This window comes from Aspergillus alliaceus, assembly GCF_009176365.1.
Source record: "Aspergillus alliaceus strain CBS 536.65 unplaced genomic scaffold BDW43scaffold_16, whole genome shotgun sequence".
Lineage (NCBI taxonomy): Eukaryota > Fungi > Ascomycota > Eurotiomycetes > Eurotiales > Aspergillaceae > Aspergillus > Aspergillus alliaceus.
Window position 1 is genome coordinate 230,265 of NW_022474699.1, and position 25,845 is coordinate 256,109.

Below are 25,845 nucleotides of genomic sequence, written 5' to 3' on the forward strand. Positions count from 1 at the left end.
CTCTGTGGACTACTGGACTCTATCGATAGCGAAACTATTCCTATCGTCTCCACTGAAAATATTCTACAACTAAACAAACTCTCCAGTCTGCATCACAATGGCTAAAGCAAGAGGTAAGGAAGTTGTGCAAGAGAAAATGGGATTCAGAAATTAATCAACATCTATAGTCCAGTCCAAGCACTCTCGTGCTGCCCGGCGGGCGGCATCGCCAAGTCTCGACGTTGACAAGTCTTTGACCTCTCTCCCCCGCGCCCAACAAACAGAGATACAGCGTGAAACTATCCTCTCAGATCGCGCAAATGCTGGTGTGATAAAAAAGCAATCGAAGCCTAAGGCCATGACAAGGGCGCAGCGTCTCAGGCAGCAGAAAGGTATCGAAAGAGCAGAGAATATCTTGGGTCAACTGGATAAAAAAGTGGAGAAGAGTGTCGGCCGGGCAAAAATTGTGAAATCGCGTAGGGTATGAGCGACACAGTTATGTTTGGATTATCACGCCAAAGCTGACAATGCGAAATGTTAGGGCGACTGGGAAGACCTGAATCGCAAGTCGACGACAACCCTGTTTCAGAACCTCAATGACGAGGCCGAAGATAATGACGACGATGACGCTATGGTTGATGCTTCCGTGCCGTCTAAAAAGGCAAAGACGCAGTCGCAACCAATTTACGTGGCTCGAAATTCTGTGGCTGAGGAGCACGCAAGTATTGACGTGGACGACGATATTAGCTGAGATGTGGCAGCGACAGTGTAAAGGAGATACCGGACTGGTCACGTCGACTATTTCCTGGGTCTGAGCTGGTTGATCATTCGATCAATTTCAGTGACAGCTGGTCCTGACGCTCTCGTCCGGAGGAGCTCCAGGGTATTAAAGTCTTTGGCCTTGAAGGCTTCCTCTCCGGCTTTCACGATCATTCCACATTTTATCCACATCTCGACCTTGTCCTCAACCGATAGATTGGTGCATTTCGGGACGAATAATGAAGCGAGCTTTGTGTTTCCAGCACCCAGTATCTCATTATAAAAAGGCTGTCAACTTGTGTCAGCACATGCGTCCCTACAGCTAAGGCTGGCTGGCTAATTAGGGTGGCTCACCTCCCATCCGATGGGGGATTTCTTGTTCCTGCCGATCTCCTCCAACTCACCCCAGTCTCGTTTGGCAACTAAAGCTCTTAATCTTAACCACCAATATGTCTTATCCGGCATCTTGAACTCGCTTTGAAGCTTTTGTGCTCTCTTCCCGTAGCCCGATCTGATCAGTCTGTAAATGGTCTCGTTTAAGCTTAGACCCACAAATTCAGCTCGGTCTGCAATGTCCTTGTCTAAGGCCTCCTGAACTTTTAGTAGCTGCGACGCTTCAGATAGTAGTTTCTGTTGCAGGACTACTGTCGCGTCTTTAGAGTCGGCCAGTAATCGAGAGGCAAGATGCACCTTCTCGGTTTTGCGCGCCAACTCTGTCTCATTCAATGCCTCTGAAAGAAGGACGTTCGAGCCGTCGATCGGGCGGTCATCTTGATAGTAGAGATCTTTCAGTAGTTCGGTATCGTCGCCTCGAGCAGTCGTTTCCACAAGGGCGGAGGCCATAGGTCGAGTATTGATCATTCTGAAAAAACTGGCCAGTGGAAGCTTGCTCTTGAGACGTAGAAGGACATAGTTCACTAGGTCATTGTCTCCACTTTCAATGGCCTTGTCAAGCGCAATTTCATCTTCTTCCATGTTGAGCAGTAATGGAACCTGTTTGCCGGCCCGCGGCTCGTGGTTCAGCAGCTGGGTGGCTAGGTGAGCACGCCCCTCATCATAAGCGGCTTGTGCGATCAATTCAAACGATATGCCTGGCTTGCCATCCAGCCTTTGCACGATGAGCTTACAAACAGCCTCATCGTCGACGGTTGAAACCTTGACCTTCTGGCTTGCCCAATGAACGTAGATCCTGTCAGCAGGAATCTGAAGATATTCCGAGATTTTAATGGCCAGTAGATACTCGTGTCTGTTCACCAAGCGTTCGATGAGCTTCTCCGGGGTTAGCCGCATGTACTGATCATATGATATAGGGAGCCCAATCTGGTAGTCTCTAACTGCCTTGAGCACTCGAAGTTTTTCGGTCATTTCCACGAAATCGTCACTGTTGTACAGATCTAGAACGGATTTGCCGAATGACGCGGCTTTTAATAATCTCTTCTGCCAATAGGTATCGAACTCGTGGCCTGCAGCCCTAACGCAAGTGTCAACAGCCTCTGGCAAACTCGATCGGATCCGCTGAATGTTTTCATCAGCCTTGGGGGACTTCTTTTCCAGCAAGTCTATGGAGTCTAGTAGGACTGAGGCGGGAGAGGTAGACCCAAGGCGGAAGATTGCCTCCGTTACATCTGAACTAGTTGTTAGATGATGATAACGCTAGCCAATCCTAGTGACCCTACCTGTAACCTTATGCAAGAACTCGCATGTATCATTCGTGATCAAACGCACCCCATCGAATTCGGGTACGACGTGAACAGTGCCGTCATAGTAGTAGCTTAACCGATCATGAGAAACCAGAGCTCTCAGAGATGGACAGTGGGACTTACCGGGTAGCAACACCGTTGGGACCAATCAGATGCACTTCATCCTCCCACGCGATGACAGCAGCGTCATCACCACACCAATCTACCGTCCGGGGAGTCACCCGAGATTCTGGGTCATATTCGCTGTATTTGCTTTGAAAGTCACTGCTTACTACCCATACTGTACCTTCAGCCGTAATGAGGGTCACGAATCTTCCCGTTGGAGACACGCTAGCATGCTTGAAAGGTCCGTTCTGAAGCACTTTATCCTCTGCTTCAGTAGGGTCAACCAAATAGACAGTTTTGTCAACAGCAAGGAGCACCTCAACCGAGCGCGACAATGTATAAGCGGGCGGAATCAAAGACCACGAGGAGACTTCCCCTTCAGGGCAATGAGCGAGAAGCTTCGGACGAGGCTCGTCATAGTTGGACACAGCCACTAGCTGATTATTCGAAAGCAACGCAACGAAGCCGGAAGTCCAAAAGCGACAAGCTCTGACACCATATTCTTCAGCTCCCTACACTTATTAGCTTCCAGAATAACCGAAATACGTCCCAGAATCCTACGTTGCCCAAGGAGAACGAAGTGAAATCTCCATACAGTCCGAAATACCGTCGCACGGTGCCGTCTTCCGTGATTACCAGCAACTCTTCCTTGTCGGACCAGCCGAGCCCTCGAATAGTGCCATGCTCCCACTGAAGGTGTTAGAACTAGAGAATCTATTGATTTGAAGAGTTAACTAACATTGAGTCGATTAATCAGCTTTCCAGAGGATGAGTAAATATCAATGCTTGACTTGGCGGTCTGAGCATCGCGGAACCTGTACGGCTTGCTGTCATCCCGATGCAAAGCTACCATATGTAAGTTTTGATGCTAACGGCCGTATAATAATAAGTGTCCATACCTAGGGCCCCTCCGTATGGAGCGCCGGCAACGATGTAGTTCTCTAATTCGACACCTTCATCAAAGACTGCGTCGTAGATAGGGACCTTTCTATAGAAACTATCCCCCAACCTCTCCCAGTTCGCCAGCGGATTTGACGGCGCCATTGATACTGGCAACTATTTGGCGACAACGGATGAGAGAGATCAATGCTGCGATGAGCCTTGTTTGTCGTCGTTCATCAGGAAGCTCCAGCTCACATGGGGGCGGGTCGGGCTAAACCGGGACCGGTCTAGCGTCTTGGCGAGTTATGAGCCACTAAAGAAGAGTCGATAATTGACCAATACTTCTCGGAAACATCACGGAGGCCATGGATGATCTTGCTGAAATATCCAGTCTCGTACTGGAACTCTCTGCTCTGGAAGTGGCACTCTATCTTTGTCTGGCTACTCGTGAGCATTGCCGTATTGATGCTACGACCGACAATATAGATGATGTTTCCAAAGAGCTCGCTTTGGTATGTATACTGATCCTAGTGTGCACGGCGCCTCTGTTGTCCTGCTAATGTCTCACTAGATATGTACAAATACTTTCGACCTCACTTATGCTGTCGTTGATTGCTCTGTTGATACCTCCCTGGAAGAGTTCTGCTCATATCTCATTCCTGCGGCCGCGAGGTCGATTGGAAGCAACGCGGAAAACAGGGTGGTAAATGTCATTATAGCGAAGAATTTCGATCACGTTGTTGACACGATACAACTGCAAGCTCTTGAGGTAATTATAGTCTCTTACTTATTAGCACGATCTCGCTGACCCCATACATAGCTGATGCGCTCCAAGAAACTCACAACACCATATGGCCGTCTTGAGGCACCGGTGGACTTTCTCTTCATACCGCTTCTTGTGCGCAAGTCGGAACATGACCAGCCAATTTTAAATTTTCATTTGGTGTGTGGTTGTACCTCCGGCCATTTATTTAGTGATGCTGACTAAAGAAGAATGACCACCTCATACTCTCCCACTTTCATGGTTCACGGGACGACTTTGTGTACTTGGAAGAAAATAACGACTGGCTTTCTGATGGTCAAATGTCAGCATCGTCTGTTGTTCACAAACCCCCCATACCGCCACACAAAGGCCACCCAAGGATAGACCGGAGGGTGAGGTTGCTTTATCTGGATGTGTTTCCAATGCTGACCACCAAACAGGCTTTGGATAAATTGGAACAAGCCGGTAATCGTGTTACTATGGGCGCCGATATAGTTCGATACCACCAAGATATCGTCGTGTTTCTCCGTCTCAGTCGCGCAGTTTCTGGAGGAATTTCGTCGCTGTCAAACGTCTACTTTATGAAACTCTCAAAGTATGTCCTCCAGGAAACTCTACACAACCCGAACTAATTGAACCAGGCTGCTCGCTGCGTTGCACGGTATTGATTATCTTACACCTTCGATCGTGGCACTGGCTGCGAAGAAGGTTTTCCGCCATCGGATCATTGTTGCAAAACCGGAAGATGATCGCAGTTTACAATATGGAAGCGATTTGAAAGCTGTAGCCCAAGTACTATCTTATGCGACCCCCGATACTATCTTGGACAGTGTATTGACACTGGAAGCTCCCTTGTGAGCTTTGAAGTTGTACAACAATCAGATCTTCGCCTCAACCAGCCGGTTGAAATGATATACTCTAGTGTACAACGCAAAAGAGATGTGGCGCATCAAAGCCATATCTCGTACGTCTTGTCCGAACCACACCTGAGGATCTATATGTAATACACGGGTTCCCCTTCCAATTTAATTATTCGCGCGTCAGCTGGAACGATAATCTATATGTCCCGTACACCTATCAATCAAGGTCAAGCAATTCGCCAGTCAAGTGCACGATTCCACTTAACATATTGAACACCAATTCCAGCACACCACCCAGCAACGAAAACGTGACCGACAAGAGACACTCCAGCGAATCAGTTAACTCGTCCAACAGCTCTTCCAACACCTCATCAAGCGTGCACTTGTCGTCTTCGTCCCGCTTCTTACCCCCTAATACGCCATTTGTTCCGAGGTTAGGCTCCTGACAGGTCATCATCTTGTCCGAGATCTTGTCCTTGGACTGCCCCAGTAACACCTGCACGGATTGGATTTTCTGGATGGTATTGCCAAGATCTCGTTTTTGGGTGGCGCCGATGGATCCATTTAGGGCGGGTGCCAGCGCCTTGCCATTGTCGGCATTAAGATGAATGAGTCTTTCTAAGATCGGGGAAACACGGTGGACGGTACGGTTCAGCCTTGCCAGGTTTTGGCAGTTGTTGAGACTAGCTCGAGGGGCTGTTGAGTGAGCATAGATAAGCGGGAAAATGCTTAAAAGGAAGAGGAAGCAGGACAGCGTTCGATGCATCATTGCGATAATCTGGACTGTGGTAGAATAGGGAATTGTTGGGAGAGAGATTGTTGGTACTCTTTGCTCGATAAAGAATGATGAGCTGGTGCTCTTCACAGCCCGGAAAAGGGGGATTTACGCCGAGCTACAGAGTAGAAAAATCAAACATAGACGTGGTCCGCTGCAGGTCCAGACAAATACGAAAGTCTATCGTCCATGATCATCTATGATATCCTCACGACTTGCCCAAAACGGCAAGAAGGCTCATTTCGCCTAGAGCCGAAAAAGGAGAGATGTCGGCTATGTCAGCGACCATCGAATCCCGTGACTCCACTGACCCCACCCGAGAAAATGTCAAAGGCGTTCCGCGGAAAATCAACTCCTTACTTGTTAGCCAATTGGATTAGTTGGTAAATCCTATGTACAAGCACACATCGCAATCCGGCCCGTATAGGCTGAAAATAAACCAGAACCGCTCTCTAGGCCAGATCATACTCCTTAATCAACTTCTCCGCACATGTTGCTCCCGTCACATATGCCACTGCCTGGACGTGACAGTTAACCAGTACCGGAACTACACTCATATCCGCCACACGCAGTCCCTCGATGCCCATGAAACGGAAGCTGCTGTCCACGGCAGCATCGGCTTCACCCTTCTGACCCATTTTGATAGTACCAGTCATGTGCCAACTGGAGGAGATGTTCTGTCTCCAGTATTCCAGGAGATCCTCGTCAGAGTCGGACTTGGGACCAGCCAATTCCGTGACATTATCCTTGGTGTAGCCATCGTACTTAGCAATCCTGAATGCATCCCGCAGGGCCTCAATAGCAGCGCGACGATCGAACGGGTGAGACAGGAATTTCGGATCGAACAGCAGGGGCACATTCGGATCCGCCGACTGCAGGGTTACTTCACCACGAGCCTGCGCGTTGAACATGAAAACGAGGAGGCAAGAGTAGTTTAGAGCCTCATTGGCGAAGTCTGGAATGAACCAGTGGATGGGGAAGTGGGTCAGGATCTCATAGTGCGGCACAGTATCCTGCAGAAGGTACTTCCGCTCGTCCGCAGGCAGCTTCTGGAATTCCTCGGAGGACGTGAGCTTGTCAAGCTTGAACCAGCCAATCCCTAACTCGCAGGCGAATCTCGACCACGGGCCACTTCCATCTTTTCTCCATTGCTCTAGGGCCTCGGCCATGGCCTTCTCATCACCGTAGAATTCACGTCGCTGGGTATTGTTCTCCACGCGAGTATTCACTAGCGGGACGAACGTGTGGTCTCGGAGACCCTGTCCAATGGCAGGGACATCGAGCTTGACGGGGATGTCAAACTTCTCTAGTTGTTTTGCGGGACCAATACCCGAGTGCATGAGGATGCGTGGCGCTTCCAGAGAGCCAGCGCAGAGGACAACCTCTTTCGAGGCGAGGTCTTCAACAATTAGCAAGGTGGCCCCAAGCCGTGGACATAGTTCACACCAGTAAATAGTGGTAGATACTGCTGCTATTGGATACGAGAATAAACTCACACTTCTTTCCATTTGATTCAACACCGACAGCTTTGCTGCCGTCTAGGACGAGACGCTGAACGGGAGCATCGGTGATGATAGTTAAATTTTCCGGCTGTGGCTTCAAAAGATCCGCAGCTGTGGATCGGACACCCTTGTAGGCCGAGTTGATCAGAACAGACATCCCAATTGGATTGCCTGAGTTGTGGTCGGGGTTCAAGGGGAAACCGGCCTGTTCGAAGACATCCAAAAGCGGTGGCAGATCTTTTTCCCATGTCGAGGCAAACCCTACGTGGAGACCTCCGGAGCTGCCATGATCTTCAGCCCGAGGGGCTGCATACTTCGCATCAACGCCGTCAGGCAGATCCCCATGGAAAGTCTCGAGAGCCTTGTACCTGGATTGGATCTTCTCCCACTTGAAGGCGTCATCGCCAACGATGCGCGCCCACTCGTCGTAGTCGTCGCGGGCACCAACACTGTAGACACCAAAGTTAATGGCGCTGGAGCCTCCCATGCCCCGTCCGCGGGAGTAATCAATCTCCCGATTGTTGCAGTGCTTCTGCGGAGTTGTCTTGTAACCCCAGTTCATCTCTTTGTTCTGAAAGGTCAGCCATCGCTGGCCGTCAACTCGCAGATCGTGCTCTGCGTTGAGGCCTCCTGCTTCAAGGAGAAGCACTTTCGGATGCTTCGGAGAATTGGCTAACTGGCTGGCCACCGTGCTGCCAGCTGGACCACCTGGAACTTTATTAGCGAGCTTGGGCCAGTGCCATCCTATCGGGTGCTCTCACTCACTTCCTACCACGATAAAGTCGATGGGTGTGTCCATTTTACGTCCACTTTATTTGTTCTCAAATTTGGGTCACTAGAAGTTAATCTGAGAGGGTTTAGAGAAGGGGATCCGATCCCCTTCAAAAAGAAGTCGGCCCGCTGGCATTGTTAGCGCCCTTGGTGGGATGCCAAGTGTGCAGAAGGGTAGAGCACGGGCGGAATTGACGCCGGCTGTTCCGATGGCCTATACGGGGCAAAGGAGGCCACTGAACAGGAGCCGTGAAGCATTAGGTCACTGTCGTTTGCGATCTAAGGTCTTAACGGTGAGGGATCATCAGTTCCGGCGTTTGGAACAACATCCAATGGAGATTCAAAATAAGCCCTAAGGCGGGTCCTCGGACGAGCCTAATTTCCCACTAATGTCTAATCATAAATAGCACTTGAATTCTTGGGGTATTGTGAATGCTCCACTGAATCCACTCTATCGGTTAAGCTCCAAATCCACGTAGGACAACCAAAGCCCTAGTCCTGTGGCAGGACGGATACGGTGTACTCACACCCACTCTCGCCGTGCTAAATCACTAGTTGCAGTGTTTCGCAGCTTTTCTCAGGGGGTGGACCCTCAGAAGATACCGAATAACACACCTCTCTGCCGTCCCGAAATGGGACTTTCCTGCTCTACTCCGTACACTAACTGAAACAGGCCGCTTCAGCTCATTTTAGGCTAGCGTTCGTCGAATGCCTCGTGCCTTCAGATCATTCCCATTTAGGAGATACCTTGACGGGGAGGAGGGGGGGGGGGGGCTTGGCCAATGACACGGACAACGGGTGACAGTATGTCCCGGTGAAGTGGTAGTCTGCCAACGTTAATTAGCTTCACTCTAGTTTGGCACTCATCAAGGCGTTATAATTTCGAGTGCCAATCCCTCCGACCACCGGTGGATCCGATGTTTCCTGAACCGTGTGAATAATTACTCCAACCCGGTTCTTTAGGACCTATTTTCGTTTCGTTTCCCACGTTCAGAGAGCAGAAGTCCGTGCCGAGAATGTTGCCTTTTTCACTGTCCCCTGCAAGCGGGGACTAAGCGCTTCCCGTTCTTATATTTGCCAAACCCTGATCTCTCGACTACTTACTTCATTTAGTCTCCCCTACGTCGCGCAAAATTTCAACTTGCCGTCGCCGCCGCCATGGCTACAGCAGACCCGGAGGCGTTCACCCTCCTCTCCCTGGGGCTAGTCTTCATCCTCATTCGAATCTACGTGCGATGGACGTCCGTCGGCCCTTCCAATTTCCAAGTGGATGATTACCTGATGCCATTGGCTGGGGTGAGTGTGGATTTGACAGACTGCGCGATATTCGCAAAAACACGGCCACTAACGCTTTGGAATATATAGCTGGTATACACGGCCGAAACTGTAGCAGCGTACCTGGTTGGAGCCATGTTCGGTGGTCTCACGAATAGTTATATGACTCCCGAGGAGCGCGCTTCGCTTGATCCGGACTCACAAGAGTATTACGATAGGCAATGGGGCTCGAAGATTCAGGTAATCGGATGGTCATTCTACGCATGTATCTTGTGGCTTGTCAAGTTCTGTGTGGCTGTCTTTTATTCGCGATTGACGTATGTTTTCCTGTTGAACTGTTGGTATGAATCGAATGTTGATGATCACAGAACTGGACTGCAACACCTACCAGCCCGCGTGCGCTTCGCTTATATACTACTTGGGGTAACCTACCTCGCAGTGGCACTGTCTATCTTGCTCGGATGCCAGCCGATGCATAAGTACTGGCAGATCAATCCTGATCCTGGGAGTGAGTATTCAAATTCTCCAGATCTATTTAGCCAGGCTGACCACTTAGATCTCTGCCAACCCACTCGATCAACACTCTATGTCCTCATTGTCGTGATTCCCAATGTATTGACCGATCTCTACCTGATGTCCATTCCTCTGCCAGTTTGTCTTCCTATTACCCTGTTGATACGGAATGAGAAACTTACAATCCCCATCCCAGTTACTATGGACAGTGAATATCGGTATCCGAAGAAAGATCACCTTGATGGCTTTATTCAGCGGTGCCGCCTTCGTAATGATGGCCGCTATTATCCGAGCAGTAACCATCATGACAGTACGTTCTACTAACCCCCTCTGCCTTAAACTAATCCACGCCGAATCTAACGCTCACCTCTAAAGTCCGGACCCGAAGGCGCAGTTTCAGGTAGTAAATGGGCCTGCCGCGAAACCTTCGTCGCAATTGTCGTCGCCAACCTCCCCATCATCCAACCGCTCATCCGCCGAGGCGCCCAGAAAGTCGGTCTCAGCGCCCTCTTCAGCTCGAGCGGTGGACCCTCCAGCTACAGCCGACAACGCACCCAATCATTCCCCTTACAAAGTCGAACACAGCCATCAAAACGGTCACGACACCCACTATCGATCCCGAATAATACCACCGCCTGGGGTAGCGACGAGCAGATCCTCGTTCAGGGGTCGGACTACTCGAAGAGTAGTAAGGGAGACAAAGCGAATGATATCACGGTCACGCAGGAGATGATCATACAGAGCGAACCGCGTCTTGCTCATCGCCATGCGAATGAGCCGCTTTCTTCGCCGAACGCATGGGACGAGCATCGGGCTGTTTGAATTTTTACCGGGTTATGGTTATGGGGTATTAAATCACGGCGTGTATACTTACTACTGGTGACTATTTATTTTTAATTAATAACGCTTACGAGAATGCATTCTCAGAACATCTTCTTTTAAACAATGTATGTAGTTCAGTCACTTATGTCATAAGACAAGCAGATATAAGTCACTAAGGCAAGAAAACGGGACCCTATGATCCTCGGTTGCGGAAGCTAAGGAGCCCTTGCCAAGAGGAATCAAGCAAAAGATAAATTAAGTATCCTGCAGCAATTACCGAATTTAAATAAATTAATTTCTCCGGATTAATATTAAATGGATCTCCGCTCGATTAGGTTCAATAGACACTTGGAAATCTAGCATTACGCTCGTATCCCGGAACTCTGTTCCCCCTTTTTCATTTATTTATTCTTTTCCCCAACGTGAACGAATAGCTATGGTGTGATATAGGCGTTATGTATAATGTGGAGAATACTAATATCGGGGAGGAAAATGAGTGCCTAAGGCTTGCGTTTGTTGTAATGTGCTTTGTTCAGCCCTAATACCACCTTCCTAATAGAGTACTAGTAGTGCGTACAGGTTGACTAGTATTCAATCCCCGCCTCGTTAGTACTACTACTGGAGATGGATTGGAAAGTAGCGTTGCATTGAGTATGACCATCATGAGTTCCTTTATCATGGAGCCTGATATGTAGAGGCTCATGATTGCCCTATCTAGGCCTTCTCAGGATCATTCATTAAATTTAATCGATCGTCTCTTGATCGTCTGATACGATTCCAATACGAGCCTTTCTACGACTAGTTGATGCCCTCAGGCTCAGACTCAGGCTCAGTCCTTGCACCTCAGGAACCTTCTCATTTAAGAAAGAGCTGTCTCCCAGGACTAGTTACCTAGTTTTACCAACCCCCTCAGGGTCGCCGTACAGTCTAGGGACTTGTGTAAGATGTGCATGAGCAGGAAACCTGTCTTAGAGGTGAAGCTCTGATATGGTGGAATAGCGAGTTGGGACGACATTAACAGGAACGGGTTTTTACATGCCAACATCGAATAGTGATATGGAGCTCTCGAAAAGCGTTTCAGATCTCCATCTAGCACGGCAAAAGAACGATTAGTCTGAGTACGCTATACCGTTAAGATTTCAGCGCGAGAGATTTCATAATGAGCCCAGTCCAGCGTACAGATTCTCGATGGAACGTAGCACAACCCTTCTCTCAGTCAGTGAGACCATGTCATCCCCTCATACCATCCACATACTGATGGGAGAAGGTTGAGATAAAGGACGGCTTGTTGAACGTATTGAGGTGCAAAGACTTTCAGCCAAGGTTGGTTTTTGGTCGAGCGAGAAAAGCAAAGACTTCCTCACAGCTGGAATAGAGTATGTGGTACATAGATGGCCTTCGTGGAACAGATGTCCATGTTATGCTTTCGTAGTGGTCAGAAAATTGTTTTTCGTTTCGGGTTGTAGAGAGCTAGACTGCCACGTCGGGCAGCGCTTATAATAATATACCTCAAGCCCGGGGATATTTTGAATTAACTACACATCGAAACCTTACATCTGAGATCCTTCTTTTTCTCTTCACGTTAGATTTGAAATGTCAGAGCACGGATTCAGGTGGTTGTATGTCATATCCCTTGAGCTTCTAGCCGAGAAGCTCAAAATGTAAAGTTTATTTATATACCGAATCAGCCCTTTACGTTGGGAATCAACCCCAGTTATATGATGAGCAATAATCTGAAGATAGTATTTTAGATATCGACTTGGCTACTGCTTTCCTGGGTTAATTACAGTAGCCTCCTTAGCGAAATTCCGTAGCATATCGAGCGAAAGTAGAAGGCCTTTATCATTAAGTTTATTAATCCATTTAATAATCCTTTTGGCCTGCTGGTTATTGAGGGTTTGTTGATCTTTATATTGCTCTTCTAGAGAACGTTGTACGCCACTTACACCGCGCTTCTGGGCAACCTTAGTGCAATTGATCGGTTCTCCTGCTTTCAATCTTTGGATCTCTTCCAAAGACGCCTGAATTGAAGCCATATTGGTAGAATTATAGTGTTTTGAAAAGTGACAAAAAGCCGGTGTATATCAAAAAATCGGGCGTCAGGTGAAAATACGGTCACGGAAAAATAACTTGTTACTTCTTCAAGGATGACTTTTGAGACCAGAAAACATCAACACACACGCTCTGTACTATCTTGAGTCAACTCTTTCTCGCACGACCGGACCTCATGCACGACTCGATATTGAACAAGTTTGCTACAGATGGTAATCAACTTACTAGTTCCTTCCATGATCTTTGGGACATTTTGACCGGTATTGCATCTGCAAACTACAATTGGAAGTTTGTATATATATTGGAAGCGCTGGACGAATGCGAGGATAATGAAAGAAACAAACTCATATGCGTTGAGTTGCCTCTATACTTAAGGGTCCGACACATACAATCTCAAGGTTTTGAATACGAGCAGGTCATATGACCACATACACCATGGCTTTTGCGAACTGGAGGCTTGACTACTAACTATTCATCTTGGTGGTGAGAATGAGGTTGAGGTTGAGAAAGTCACATAAGAGACAAGGAGTGGGTCAGAAAAACTAGTAGGAAAAGGTCCCTGAATGAGCAAGCCGGCGCCTTTCTTCAAGATGAACTCACAAAGGTCCCTAACCGCACCTATCTGTCGGTAAGTCTCACAATTGACGATATCGAAAATACCCCAGGTGTCACGGATCGAGGTTTAGACTACAATCAATGAAGTGAGCCTGGTCAGTCATGTGACCCTTTGTCTAGAAGGGTGACACATCGGATCGCGTACGCAATAGCTTCATGTTTTCTTTTCTTCTCTTCTCTTCAACTTAGTCTCTTCGTGATAGACTACCTAATCAACTATTTGATTCAGCTAAAGTCCCTCACACCAGGGTTCTCTGGAGGACACGTCTGTCAAGCTATAAAATAAATACCTCTGACCGTTGACGAGGCATACAATAAGATCTTATGTTGTAGCAGGGATGTGGAAAAAGCAAAGACACCGCTACACATTGTCACTACTGCGAAGAAACCTCTGTGGCTGACACTGATTTCTCATGTCATAGCAGTCCGCCCGGAGCACCAATCTTACAATTACCTGCAGCAAGTACTTGGATCAGAGCTTAGTTTTCGAGATACTGTCAGAGATCTGTGTGGCCTTTTCCTAGTTAATAGCCGGCGAAAAGTTCTACCTGCTTCACCAAGCCGCGAAGGAATTCTTGGTCTGTAAAAAGCCGCCTGGTGGGCCTTCTAGCTCTACTATTTGGAAGCACTGTCTCCACCCGGAGGAGCCTAACAGAGCTCTTGCTGAAAGATGCATTGGGTTTCTCAGCTTAAACTTCCCCGAGACCCGCAAGCACGATTTTTCCGTTACACATTTCGGTATTGGCATGATGACTTTCATGAAGCTCATATATGTAGCAAGGATACGATAGCAGTATCCGCACTACGTGTATGCGAAGCAGGATGCACCAAATTTCGGTCCTCACCGCAGCGTCCTCTTGTTCCTGAGGGTCCTGCACTAGCCATATGGTGTTCTTTTGAACTTGAGGCAGCAGTGTTCTTGCTTCTCGAGTCTGGAGTAATAGATTTGGATGCTAGAGACCCAATTTGAAGTACACACCGCTGGGTGGGACACGATGTATGTGCATGAAGCAGTGGCAAAGCTCATTCTTGATACTGGGAAGGAATATCCAGATCGAATGGACATCTGGGGAGATACACCACTAATATTTGCTGCACAACATAGCTCTAAAGATACGGCGAAGCTTCTGCTTGAAACAGTCAAAGTAAATCCGGAATTGAGAGATAGTTTTGGGAAGACACTGCTGTCATATGCTGCGGGCGGGGGGCACAAGTAGCAGAGCTTCTGCTTACAGTAGTACAGGCAAAGTGGATACAGACTCGAGAAGTCGAAGTGGATGTACACCACTGTTCTATGCCGCGAAGGAGGGGCACACAGAAGTGGCACAGCTTCTATTAGAAACAGAGAAGGTTGATCCAGGCTTAGGAGATAATATCGGAAGAGCAACTCTATCGTGAGCCGCAGAATAACGAAAGTTGGAAGCGATAAAGCTTCTGCTCAGCACGGTATTTCTCTTTATTAATATAATAAGGCACTGCACGCTCCCCTCCCGACAAATTGGGGATGTGGTTTAGTGGTATAATGTTCGCTTAGCATGCGAAAGGTCCGGGGTTCGATTCCCCGCATCTCCATATTTTTTTCTTTTTCATCACTATATGATTTCCAAGTTATATCAGATATACTTAGTATCTAGGCTTATACTGGCCAATTTCTCCCAATGCTGGTTAGAGGCACGCTGAAGAGCTGCCCGAACTTGAACTTTCAGACCCACAGTCTCCGTAACGCAGGTGCTATAGAAAACCCTAATCCAATGAGAGATCCCCTGTAAGTAGTTTCTCGCTTCAGCATCCCCTGGTAAGATTATCACCTGTTGTATGAGCCTAAATTGAGAACGTATAACTGGGAGGTCACTCTTTGTTGGACAAGAAGGGATATAGCCTTTTACTATAGCCCACCATGAAACAGTCGAATAAGGATCTCTACGCAACTGTCTATATGCTTTTCTGAGATATGCGATTTAGTTGTCGGTCAAGAGGATCATAGGACTCACCAGATAATTTAAGACATGAATCCCTGCCTTCGTGCACGATCTTGAATACAATGCCCTCCGCACCATGAAGGATATATTGGGGTTGTAAGATCTAAGTTTCCTGGTTAGCAAATCGCTTTAACAATGGATGGGTGTTGAGAGCACCATTCCCTTCCGGTGCCTGAGATATTAAGAATATCATCTGGCACATAGATATGTAGATATTCCTCTTTTGGCGGATTGAAGTCTGAAATATTTCGAACCCCATCGGGCGGAACAACCTTCGGTCCGACCTCGTATAAGTATGGCATCATTTGGGGTATGTCCCTTGCATATATTACACTTATCTATCTATCCATACGAAGTAAGCAATACGATATGGTACTATTATGAAGATACTCCATACAAACTAAACTAAGGTAAAGCGACCCCAACCCCCGCAACAATCACCTCCAACTGCTTCTCCAAACCTCCAATATAAATCTCCACTTCCCAAGCATAAGCCCAACAATATCAACATCAACACCCCAAAACAACCATGTCTTCTCTCCACCGTCTAACAGGCACCCAGATCCACGATCTAATCTGCACCGGCAAAGTAACTGTAGAACAATACGCCCGCTCCCTCCTCACCCACATCGAACAACGAGACCCCGTCGTACAAGCCTGGGTCCACCTCAACCCAGCCCAAGTCCTCTCCCAAGCCAAACAACTCGACCAAATCCCGCCAGAAAAACGAGGTCCCCTCCACGGCATCGCCATTGGAGTCAAAGATGTCTACCTCGCCAAGGGTAAGCCCCATACACCCCCAATACACCCCATACCCTAACAATTGGCATAAAAACCCAGACATGCCAACTAAGTACTACTCCAAAATCTACACAAACACTCCCAACACCACCACAGATGCAAGCGTAGTAGCCACCCTCCGGGCCTCCGGCGCCCTCATCCTCGGCAAAACAACCACCACCGAATTCGCCGCAACCTACGACGGCGGGCCCTGTACTAACCCCCATAACCCCCTCCACACCCCCGGCGGCTCATCGTCCGGCTCTGCGGCCGCTGTAGCCGATTTCCAGGTCCCTGTTGCGCTGGGTACGCAGACGGGTGGGAGTATTATTCGCCCCGGGTCGTTTTGCGGGGTTTATGGGTTTAAGGTATATCTCCTCCTCCCCTTTCCCATTCTTCAATAGGACCCCTTCGTGACAGGTACTATTGTAAAGTAGATAATATGCTAATGAGAGTAAATGAAAAGCCAACCTGGAATGCTATCTCCCGCGACGGTATCTCCCACGCCTCGATTACCTGCGACACGGCCGGGTTCTTCACCCGCAGCGTCGAGGATCTGGATCTTCTGGCTCGGGCCTTTGACCTCAATGGTGATGTACCCGTTCCTGAATCGCCCTTCCAGGTCTCAGGGACGAGGATCGCGTTCGCGAAGACGCATGTTTGGTCCCTAGCTGGGAAGGGACTTGTCTCCGTGTGGCAGCGGGCGAAAGAGCGCTTAGGTGAGAAGGGGGCGGTGGTTGAGGAGATTGAGCTTCCGGCTGAGTTTGAGAAGTGTAAGGAGTGGCATCGGGTGATAATAGAGGGGGAGGGGAGGGGGGCTTTTTTGGGGCGTGAGTTTCTCTCTTTTCCCTTCGGTTTGGGGGGAAGGTTGGCTGAGGGGTACAGAGTATCTTCTTGATAAGGAGAAATTAGCTCGGAAGATTGTCGACATGGTTGAGAATAGGGATTCTGTGTCACGGAAGGATCTGCTAGATGCGTGTGACGGAGTTGCGCGGTTGAGGCCTGTTTGGGATGAGATCGCAAGTCGGTATGATGCTGTTGTTGTGCCGAGTGCAGTTGATGAGGCGCCCGTGGGGTTGGGGTATACTGGTGATGCGGTGAGTTTTCTTTCCTTTTCTTGGCCAGTTAGGTGGGAAGGTTGGGCTGATTGTTTGGTTAGAGCTTCAATTCGATGTGGACTTTGCTTCATGCGCCGGCGTTGAACGTTCCTGGTTTTGTCGGGGAGAAGGGACTCCCCATCGGATTGACGGTTGTCGGGGGGAGGTTTTGTGATTTGCGTGTTTTGCATGCTGGGAAGGGGATTGGGAGGGCCTTCCAGGAGGCTAGTCTATAGATAGATAGTCTATAGGGTTTTGTAAATAGATCGTGATATAGTAGGTTACCGTTATCGTGAACATAGAGGTCATGGCTGCATATATACGTACATATGTTCAATGACATATACACTCTTCTCTGAATTAAACCGCTCTTCGCAACAATTACACTCTCGCCGTCGCAGACCGATGTCTCACGAACATATCCGGTGGGAACTTATCCGCAGGTTCGTCGTGGTATTCAACGCATCGAGTCTCACTCCGTGGTCTCTCGGCATCCACAACCGCCATCAACTTCCGCCACTCCGATAGCACCACGTCGACCTCCATCTTGAAGTCCTCAACAATCGCATCCATCTTGATATCATTCCGATCATACCCGAAGGGATCTTCCAGCTGAGACCCGATCCCCTCAATTCCATACAAGGTAAAAATAACAAGACTGACTATCGGAACAGTCCACCACCCGAGATCATCCACCATCCCAAAGGGCAAAACACAGCCAAACAAAGCAAGAACCTGTTTCTGGTGAATCCTACACAACAGTCAGCATCATACCCCAAAACGCCCCAAAAAACAGAGGAGAGGAAACCCACAAATGCGCCACAGGAATCGGTGTCAATCGAATCATCTCCATCCTCCCCACAGCATCCATCAATGAATTCAACTGCGCCTGCATCTGACTCGCCCCCGGCGCATGAAACCAACCCCTCTCCACCCCCCTCTTTATAAAGCCATCTACAAAGAAACTCAATTGAAACGGCAACCCCAGACCCTCGCTCTCATGGCCCTCGAGTCCTTTGGGGAGCAGATTCACATAGTCCGGGTTATATGCTGCGACCCCATCCTCACCGACATCAGAGAAAGCGCTGAACGCTACGCCCCATTCGGCGCGTAGATGGTTTTTCACGGCGTAGGGGATGGCCACGAGGATGCGGATGGTGCGCTCTATGTCTTCTCGTTCGTAGGGGGTTAGGGGATGGGAGGGCTTGTAGCCGTTTGTGAGGGTTGTGCGGACTAGGTTGCGGATGCAGGTGGTTAGGGTTGTGAGGCTGGTGCGGCCGTCCCAGAAGCGGTTGTAGCTGGTTTGGTTGCGGAAGACCAGCATTAGGCCTACTACTATGGAGAGGGAGGGGATCTAGTCTGGTGTATTAGCTTATGCTATTAGATCGGAAAGGGGAAAAGAACGTAAGCCTACGATGCTACTGGGTAATCCGACGGTGTCGAAGATGTATAGGTCCAGACAGACCACAAAGGCCGTGAAGAGCGCATGGAAGAGTACGGGGACGATGATAGCGCCGTGGATGGCACCTTTGATGAATCGGAAGACTAGAGGCCATCTGGGGAGTAATCTTGTGAGGTCCCGCCGCACCGCGGATCTGTGGATACTTACCTTCGTGGCTTTTGTCGGGTGGTTAGGAGATGTGGGTGCGTTCCATGGTGGAGGAAGGTATTTTGACGGCTCAGCGCCGGCGTTGGCGGGGAACTGAAGTTCAGTCGCATCTTCAGTGTGGATGATGGGAATTGAGAAGAAGAAGGGAGCGGTCAAGCAAAAGAAAGGCTCGGATTGTTTCAACTTAAAAGCACGCTATGGAGGGGCACGATCTTGTCTTCCGCAAATCACAGCGACACGCTAACATGATGGCCAATGCGTTTGCCGATCTTCTGCGAGATGATGTTTTCTTGTCCCCATATTCTGCATATGAGTTGACTCTTTATATACTTAGCTTCTCAAAGATTTGATTTTTATTATCACTCTATCACTTTGGACTTTTCCTTGTACAAGAGTGGCAATACTCTATCTTCTCAATATGGTAAGAATGGAACTCCTCTTATGGATCATGGATTTTTTTGGTTTAATGAACTTCTCCCACAACATAAAAAAGCACACATTTAGTCCGAAAAGAGAATAAAGAAAAAGGAAAGGGGCACTCTTATAACGAATCATATATAGAAACAACGAAGATATAGGATCATGATATGTAGCCTTGCGAGACTATTCCTTGCTCTATTGAGCCTAAATATATATTCTAGAACAGCAGAGCTTCGTGAGCTGCTACAGTAAGCAACAAGTCGACTTTTGGTTTTTTCCTTTTTCTCTTTAACGAGACCTTTTGCCTCAAGTAATCTATGTATTAGGAAGCAATACGTTAGCCCGCCATAAGGGCCTATAGAGGACTCGAAGGGATCTATGAGACATGCGGGACACACTGGATTCTACTTGGGCGGGGGGGGTGCAGACAGCTCGATCGAAAAAGAGGAACCAAAGGATCTAAAGGAATCAGCTGGAAACGGAAATATATACTTGTGGGCTTTTAGGAAGCATGCTCTATACATAGAGTCCGTGGCCTCGACATAGCGACCATGGGCGACCTGGGAAGAGCCCCAAAGACGGCTGCATTCGGGCATAAGGCTTTAATCAGTCAATCCATCCATCCATTCATCCATTCGTCCATCATGCTTAAGGCCTTCACCCAACTAAATTATCAGAGCGCTCTCTAGACAAGATGAAGTAAAAGACTGTACCAACTACTAAGTCTGCTATATCGGTACCGGTCTATCATTGTTCCAGCTATTGACTCAACCCTAGTTAAATGAATTGAATCCCTATATCGCTTTTCAATCTTTGGGCGGTTTTAGTATACAATCTTGTAGCCCAGCTTTACTCAATTGCTAAAATAAGAGACAACAAAGCAACAAAGAAACAAAACAATGAAAAGATTAGAGCAACTTCTGTTGTGAGATAAGGATCCAACGGTCTTTACAACTAAATCCCTGCCATTTTCCTATCCAATATGGCTTCATACCGGCCCTCCAAATTTGCTGTATCTGTAGATTGGTTGAACTTCGTGAATGGCTTGGTCCGTTCAGAATATCGAGGGCCGATCTGTATATAGCAAAGCAGTATCTTTCTGCGGACAACTACCTAGGGCATCATCGACTTCCTCCTTCACCCTCTGCTGTTCTTCCTCAGCTTTGGCATCCTCCTTCTCATACATCCACCACCCCGAAACTGGCTGGATAGAGTCCAGGCTGACAGTCTGCTGTGAGCTTTGACTGTCCTGGGGATGAATGTCAGATCCCTCCAGGTTATCCTCACGATTCGGTGCAGCAAGCCGTGCCCCAGAAGAGGTAGCCCGAATACCAACCAACGCCGCCACCATAGCTGTCTCATATTCATCGCCGTTATCGTTGATCTTGACAGGAGCCGAGGCAAACCCACAGAGGATGTCACCCATGTCCACCCGGTGGTACGCTACATCGTCTAGCTGGCATCCCTATCGGGGAACTTCGTGTAGTAACTACTTTCCAGGCTATAACCGTTCCGTGGGACAAAGTCGTTGGACAACCCGAGGTTGGACCTTTCAGGAGGGTGTGCTTGCCCAGCGCTGTTTGATATTCCACGACAATCAAATGTACTTTCGCTGTCTAAAAGACCCCGCTGCGAAGATATCCAGGCGGAGGGGAATACAACCTACGAATTCCATCCAGCAAAGCCCCGCATACAACATAGTGGTGTAGAGCAGCTGTTGAACCCTAACTTCTTCACAAACCTGAAAGATGGAAACTCTTTTACGGAATACGCCCAGTTAGTTCGCGACTTTTCCCAGCAGTCACTAACATACGAGTCGGATGCTATCAATGCGTTCAAAGGCGTCATGGTGGCTGTCGAGCCCTTCCTCGACACGAGAAGCTACTTCTATGGTCTTCCACTTGATCTTTTCGACCGATCATTATTGTGGTATCCAACCTCTTCCTCTAGAAGGCGATGGCTCGGCAACAGCAACATAACCGCGTGCCCTCGTGGTCTTGGGCCGGCTGGGTAGGCAGCGTCGATTACCAATTGAACATCCTGCACCTCGGAGGCAGCAGGACCATATACACTCTGAACGAGTGGTACCGATACAATTCTCACGAAAATCGTTGTTTGGTATGCATCCCAGACCGATACCCATAAAGCCCTCCTTCCGTTTTAGGTCTCCTCTATTCCCAGATCGATACCCTCCGTAACAATCCTACGCGAATTATGACCTGGGCGACTTCATTCCGAATGGCCCTCAGCTCAGAGGAAGGACATACCTTTCACTGGGTGACTGACCTAGACCAATCGGTCCCTTTTTTCATCATCCTCGATAATGAGGGTGACCCTTGCGGTTTCCTTCCTTCTGCTAATCGAGACTGGGCCCGGGCATTCAAAACATCCGGTGGCGGGGAGTGTGAATTCATTCTGCTCTGCCATACACAACAACCTTCTGTATATGGAATGGGACCCCATGAAACAAGCTTCATGGGAAGTATCAAATCATTGACAACCCTACTGTCCGCTTCTATCACACCATGCTGGTGGAGTATGATGATGGCATTGCGTATCGACGAGGGATAGCCTGTCTTCATGTAGATGCGGTCCACGCGATTCATCACCTATGGGATCGCAAGATTCTGATTCTTGGCTAATTAACATACCGGGATTAAGCAAGATAATATGATACAGTAGAGCGAAAAGTACAGATAATAGAAATATACAAGACGGTACTAGAGCTTGACTATCTGGTTACTCTAAGTAGGCCAACTTAGCGTTAACAATCCACGCCGGACCCATTATATTACTGACCATATACATACATCATCAAATTGACACATATGGACAAATTAATCAATCAATAAAAGAGTACCTGTATATCGACTATCAGATTGAATCAACACAAATTGTTTATAAAAGAATCTCACATATTAGAAGATATTTCTGATATACCCACGTAATGTAAAAATTCAATCCCTTAAGAAAGGTTCGCATGATAAATCACCATTTGAAGCTGTACTTTCCCTCTGGGAATAGACCCTTAGCAATTAATGCATATCACACTAAACTATCGATCAGAAAACTGACAATAACCACACCGATGAGAACAACCAGAAAGAAAGCAAACGCTACACCGGCAGCAAGTATCCTCCCCTGACGTTCATCCGTGTGAACTATCTCAGAATATCGCTGTTCGGTAAAGCTAATCCGTGAGTGCATGGTCTGCCACCCCAGTCGCGGCACATGTCGTTGCAGACTGTCCTCGATATATTTTCTGATTCTGTAAATTGGTGTATTTACCCCTTGTCTGATCTCAAAATAGGCGCGCTTGGCTACATCATGGATAGCATGCACATCGTGCACGCGTTCTGCCGTGTATGCCTGGAACGCCAGTGCTAGGGCCTCGCGCCGATCCTGTGGGTCTGATGTGGCATACACACCCTTCTTTTCGAGTAGATTGAAGAGGACCCGGACATCTTCCATGCCTGCGTTCAGACCCTGCCCGTAGAATGGGAGGATGGCATGTGCTGCATCGCCGATAATGATGACGCTGGACCCGAAATGGTGCGGATTGCATTTGACTGTGACCAGTGGCAGGTGAGGATTCTCATGGAATTGCGCCATGAGCGAGTCCCTCGAGATCATGCGAGGACAGATTCCAGGGAAGTAGGTGTCGAAGAACGAGAACAGCTTGGCGGGTGGTGAGTGTTTTATTGAAGCTAGGTGTGCAGATGGGCCGAATAAGGTGCAGTTAAATGATTTGTCCGGACATGGAAATGCGACGAGCATGAAGTCCCCACTGGGCCAGATATGGACCTGACCGGGGGACAGGCTGAAGTGGCCATCTGCTGAAGGTGGTATTCGCAGTTCGCACCACCTGGTGTCAACATACTTTTGTTCGTAATCCGTATAGGCGTATTTCATCATGTGATATCGGACTGCAGAATGGACACCATCCGCACCGATTAAGAAATCGAAGTCGACCTCTACTTCCGGTGAGGATGGTTCTTGTTGTTTGAACCAAGCTTTTTGCGCACAGAAATCGGCGCGGACAAATCGGTGGTTGAAATACATCTTGATGTTTGGTGTCTCGTCGAGTGCCTTACGGAGAGCTTTGTTTAAAGCCATCCGTTCCACTGAATATACGGTGTTCCCATCAATATCGTACGTGTGAAAAGTCTCCTGGAGTCTTCCCGAGGCACTCTTTCCATGTATCATTCTACCATTCATGGGGATGGCTGTTTGCATGACAGCATCGACGAAGCACTCGTGCTTGGACTGTCGCATTGCTCTGAGACCGCGTTCTGACAAAGTGAAGTTGATCGATTTTCGGAACATTGGAGATAGACTAGATGGATATTGAACATCATCTATGGATAGGGTGGTCAGTAACCTCCAATTGTAACTACGTATCGGTGACCTATACCTGGGCGAACGTCGTATATTTCCACGTCGTCATGGCGCGAAGCTGCATAGAGAGCCGCCAAAGAGCCTACAGGCCCAGCACCCACTACAACTACCATTTGCCTCCCAGGCTTCTGGTTAGTTGCCATGGCTTTGTGCGGGTAGGGCACCTGGAAGCAACCAATACGTGTGCTCAGGGACAAGTAATTGTTAGAACTAAACAAGAGTGAATAGAACACTGGCAATCCTCAAGATCCAAGGGCTGAGGTGGCTGAGGTTAATCAACCTACAGCGGTTGAATCTGCATTAGCGGGAATCGTTTGAAGTAATGGTTCTTATTTGCTCAAAGCTTTGATGGGGGGGTTTTGTTCTCGCAATCGGGTTTTAAAACCCTTAAAATTATAGAGGGCTGTCCCAATAGAGCCTTCTGCTCTCCCCCCGAACTAATCAAGGCATGCGCCGTCACTGACCAACCTGACATAGAAGTAGTAGAAGGGTAGTACTGGCAGAAGTTTATTCTTCCATATCAAGGCCCGCTTACTACAGACGGCGCTTCATGGTTACATTGCAACTGCAGAAATTTCCGAGAATGTAGGCGGAATGCAACTCTACAAACGGCAACATCTAGTCAATGACGCAACCAATTCAAAAGATGCATCAACAATTCAACAGACCTTGTATAAATAGATATATCAGATATAGGCGTGGTAGAGTAGATCTTGGATCGGAATGTTAAACGCTAATACAAATTTTGCACACCAAATAATCCGCAATGGCTGAATTACTTGCTTCTCTAGAACACTACGATATATCTCCTGAGTCGGGCTTTCTACCATCCAGACCACCCCTGGAGCAGTTACCAGATCCATACTATGGGCCCTGGGAAGCCACTATCGTCGCCCTGCCCAGGTTCATTTCGGACGGGTCTTTGCGACAACGGGTCCATGAGATGCCCGTCCTCTCTACTGAACTTTTGCTCACAGAAGCAGAAAGGCGCAGAGCCTATATGATTCTGGGATATATTATCAATGGCTTTTTGTTCGGAAGTTCCCCCCCACCGAAGGTATAGTTGATCCCTAGCCTCGGGGGTAGTTCCCGCTGGAGACCATGGTGTTAAACGCTATATACTGTAAGCTAATTCTAATAGCGACTACCATTGAGTATTTCCCAGCCGACGATCGAACTATCGGCTCATTTTGGATTGCCGCCGGTTCCCACATATGCGGGACAAGTTCTATGGAATTATCGTCGGATTGAGGCCGACAGTAAACCTCTGTCAAAGAGCAATACCCAACCGTTAGTATCCTTCACTGGTTCCCCAGAGGAAGCAGGCTTTTTCGGTGTTGTTTTTTCCATTGAGGCGAGCGGGGCTCCACTTATCTCGATATTGCTTGAGGCTACTGAGGCCACTTTTGATCAAGACACGGAACAGGTTATTGCCTACCTCCAACGGGCGACTATAACCTTGACCGATATGACCTCCATTTTACCACGCATGTACCGCGATTGTAGCCAGTGTTTCTTTTACCATAAACTCCGGCCATTCCTGGATGGGACCGATAGCCTTGCCTCAGTAGGGCTCCCTGATGGGGTGTTTTTCGAAGAGCATAGCGGTGGACGATACCGTAAACATCGTGGACCAAGCAATGCCCAGAGCTCGCTTTTTGCTTTGATTGATATTGCTTTAGGCGTGACGCATGATCAAGAATACTGTGTGAAGGACAACGGCGATCAGCAGTCAACCAAGGGTGCTTACCTGAAGGTAGTAGTTATCTGACCGTACCCCCGATATCTAGTGTCATGCTGAACGAAAGGTTAATGAGCAGGAAATGCGACTATATATGCCCCGCCAACACCGTGAATTTTTGGCCGAGGTGGAGCGGATGCCAAATATCAGGGATTTTGTCCGGTCTCGGCCGGAAGATGTCCGGCTGAATTCCACATATGAGAATTGTCTTACTGCTCTCCTAGAGCTCCGGCGAGCACACATACGGATGGTAGCAAGGTACGTCGTTGTCATGGCCAAGCACCAACAATCTCCGGTGATGGTTAAGCCTGATTCAAAACGGGGCGAGAGGAATGCAGCGGGCGCAACTGGCACTGGAGGTACAAATGCAATGGAGTTTCTAAAGTCTGTTCGAGATTCTGTGATTCAAGCGAGAGATCTTTAAATGTCTTGTATTAGACCTGAGCAC

General features: G+C 48.3%; 13 protein-coding genes and 1 non-coding gene across 14 annotated transcripts; 8 read left to right on the forward strand and 6 right to left on the reverse strand.

Moving 5' to 3' along the window:
• Positions 1-80: 80 nt before the first annotated feature.
• On the reverse strand, positions 81-3,642 carry vp16 (tethering complex subunit VPS16). Its single transcript, XM_032041613.1, has 7 exons — positions 3,443-3,642; positions 3,283-3,389; positions 3,105-3,233; positions 2,562-3,055; positions 2,415-2,509; positions 1,093-2,363; positions 81-1,026 (listed from the first exon to the last, which is right to left on the reverse strand). Exons 1-7 carry the CDS (start codon positions 3,585-3,587, stop codon positions 778-780), a joined length of 2,490 nt encoding a protein of 829 aa, XP_031901331.1. The 5' UTR covers positions 3,588-3,642; the 3' UTR covers positions 81-777.
• Positions 98-730, forward strand: BDW43DRAFT_310160 (Alb1 domain-containing protein; the record flags this gene model as incomplete). Its single annotated transcript, XM_032046857.1, has 3 exons — positions 98-113; positions 168-460; positions 521-730. The coding sequence occupies 3 exons, from the start codon at positions 98-100 to the stop codon at positions 728-730; spliced, it is 519 nt and encodes a 172-aa protein (XP_031901332.1).
• Positions 3,643-3,790: 148 nt separating the features above from the next.
• Positions 3,791-5,046, forward strand: BDW43DRAFT_310162 (uncharacterized protein; the record flags this gene model as incomplete). Its single annotated transcript, XM_032046858.1, has 6 exons — positions 3,791-3,937; positions 3,997-4,194; positions 4,246-4,368; positions 4,419-4,580; positions 4,629-4,783; positions 4,830-5,046. 6 exons carry the CDS (start codon positions 3,791-3,793, stop codon positions 5,044-5,046), a joined length of 1,002 nt encoding a protein of 333 aa, XP_031901333.1.
• On the reverse strand, positions 5,043-5,914 carry BDW43DRAFT_56209 (uncharacterized protein). Its single transcript, XM_032050241.1, has one exon. It carries the CDS (start codon positions 5,815-5,817, stop codon positions 5,266-5,268), a length of 552 nt encoding a protein of 183 aa, XP_031901334.1. The 5' UTR covers positions 5,818-5,914; the 3' UTR covers positions 5,043-5,265.
• A 1-nt stretch (position 5,915) lies between these two features.
• BDW43DRAFT_56200 (uncharacterized protein) lies at positions 5,916-6,243 on the forward strand. Its single transcript, XM_032050239.1, has one exon. It carries the CDS (start codon positions 6,013-6,015, stop codon positions 6,208-6,210), a length of 198 nt encoding a protein of 65 aa, XP_031901335.1. The 5' UTR covers positions 5,916-6,012; the 3' UTR covers positions 6,211-6,243.
• Positions 6,244-6,275: 32 nt separating this feature from the next.
• Positions 6,276-8,124, reverse strand: BDW43DRAFT_299559 (GMC family oxidoreductase; the record flags this gene model as incomplete). Its single annotated transcript, XM_032044741.1, has 3 exons — positions 6,276-7,222; positions 7,320-8,033; positions 8,091-8,124. The coding sequence occupies 3 exons, from the start codon at positions 8,122-8,124 to the stop codon at positions 6,276-6,278; spliced, it is 1,695 nt and encodes a 564-aa protein (XP_031901336.1).
• Positions 8,125-8,853: 729 nt separating this feature from the next.
• BDW43DRAFT_56204 (uncharacterized protein) lies at positions 8,854-10,753 on the forward strand. The gene is made up of 6 exons (XM_032050240.1): positions 8,854-9,392; positions 9,462-9,688; positions 9,740-9,879; positions 9,928-10,022; positions 10,081-10,194; positions 10,260-10,753. The coding sequence occupies exons 1-6, from the start codon at positions 9,255-9,257 to the stop codon at positions 10,704-10,706; spliced, it is 1,161 nt and encodes a 386-aa protein (XP_031901337.1). The 5' UTR covers positions 8,854-9,254; the 3' UTR covers positions 10,707-10,753.
• A 3,649-nt stretch (positions 10,754-14,402) lies between these two features.
• Positions 14,403-14,761, forward strand: BDW43DRAFT_273345 (uncharacterized protein). Its single transcript, XM_032041614.1, has one exon. The coding sequence runs from the start codon at positions 14,432-14,434 to the stop codon at positions 14,588-14,590; it is 159 nt and encodes a 52-aa protein (XP_031901338.1). The 5' UTR covers positions 14,403-14,431; the 3' UTR covers positions 14,591-14,761.
• Positions 14,762-14,873: 112 nt separating this feature from the next.
• Positions 14,874-14,945, forward strand: BDW43DRAFT_t90. The gene has a single exon. It is a non-coding gene; the product is annotated as a tRNA-Ala (tRNA).
• Positions 14,946-15,881: 936 nt separating this feature from the next.
• Positions 15,882-17,465, forward strand: BDW43DRAFT_310166 (amidase; the record flags this gene model as incomplete). Its single annotated transcript, XM_032046859.1, has 5 exons — positions 15,882-16,134; positions 16,193-16,500; positions 16,599-16,962; positions 17,018-17,229; positions 17,292-17,465. The coding sequence occupies 5 exons, from the start codon at positions 15,882-15,884 to the stop codon at positions 17,463-17,465; spliced, it is 1,311 nt and encodes a 436-aa protein (XP_031901339.1).
• A 57-nt stretch (positions 17,466-17,522) lies between these two features.
• Positions 17,523-18,974, reverse strand: BDW43DRAFT_273349 (bestrophin family protein). The gene is made up of 4 exons (XM_032041615.1): positions 18,839-18,974; positions 18,644-18,785; positions 18,042-18,583; positions 17,523-17,980 (listed from the first exon to the last, which is right to left on the reverse strand). The coding sequence occupies exons 1-4, from the start codon at positions 18,946-18,948 to the stop codon at positions 17,611-17,613; spliced, it is 1,164 nt and encodes a 387-aa protein (XP_031901340.1). The 5' UTR covers positions 18,949-18,974; the 3' UTR covers positions 17,523-17,610.
• Positions 18,975-20,312: 1,338 nt separating this feature from the next.
• On the reverse strand, positions 20,313-20,684 carry BDW43DRAFT_310168 (uncharacterized protein; the record flags this gene model as incomplete). The annotated part of the gene is made up of 1 exon (XM_032046860.1): positions 20,313-20,684. One exon carries the CDS (start codon positions 20,682-20,684, stop codon positions 20,313-20,315), a length of 372 nt encoding a protein of 123 aa, XP_031901341.1.
• Positions 20,685-22,303: 1,619 nt separating this feature from the next.
• BDW43DRAFT_318825 (FAD-dependent oxidoreductase) lies at positions 22,304-23,852 on the reverse strand (the record flags this gene model as incomplete). Its single annotated transcript, XM_032048763.1, has 2 exons — positions 23,673-23,852; positions 22,304-23,616 (listed from the first exon to the last, which is right to left on the reverse strand). The coding sequence occupies exons 1-2, from the start codon at positions 23,797-23,799 to the stop codon at positions 22,304-22,306; spliced, it is 1,440 nt and encodes a 479-aa protein (XP_031901342.1). The 5' UTR covers positions 23,800-23,852.
• A 570-nt stretch (positions 23,853-24,422) lies between these two features.
• BDW43DRAFT_318827 (indoleamine 2,3-dioxygenase) lies at positions 24,423-25,821 on the forward strand (the record flags this gene model as incomplete). The annotated part of the gene is made up of 3 exons (XM_032048764.1): positions 24,423-24,713; positions 24,798-25,412; positions 25,477-25,821. The coding sequence occupies 3 exons, from the start codon at positions 24,423-24,425 to the stop codon at positions 25,819-25,821; spliced, it is 1,251 nt and encodes a 416-aa protein (XP_031901343.1).
• Between the last annotated feature and the right edge of the window lie 24 nt (positions 25,822-25,845).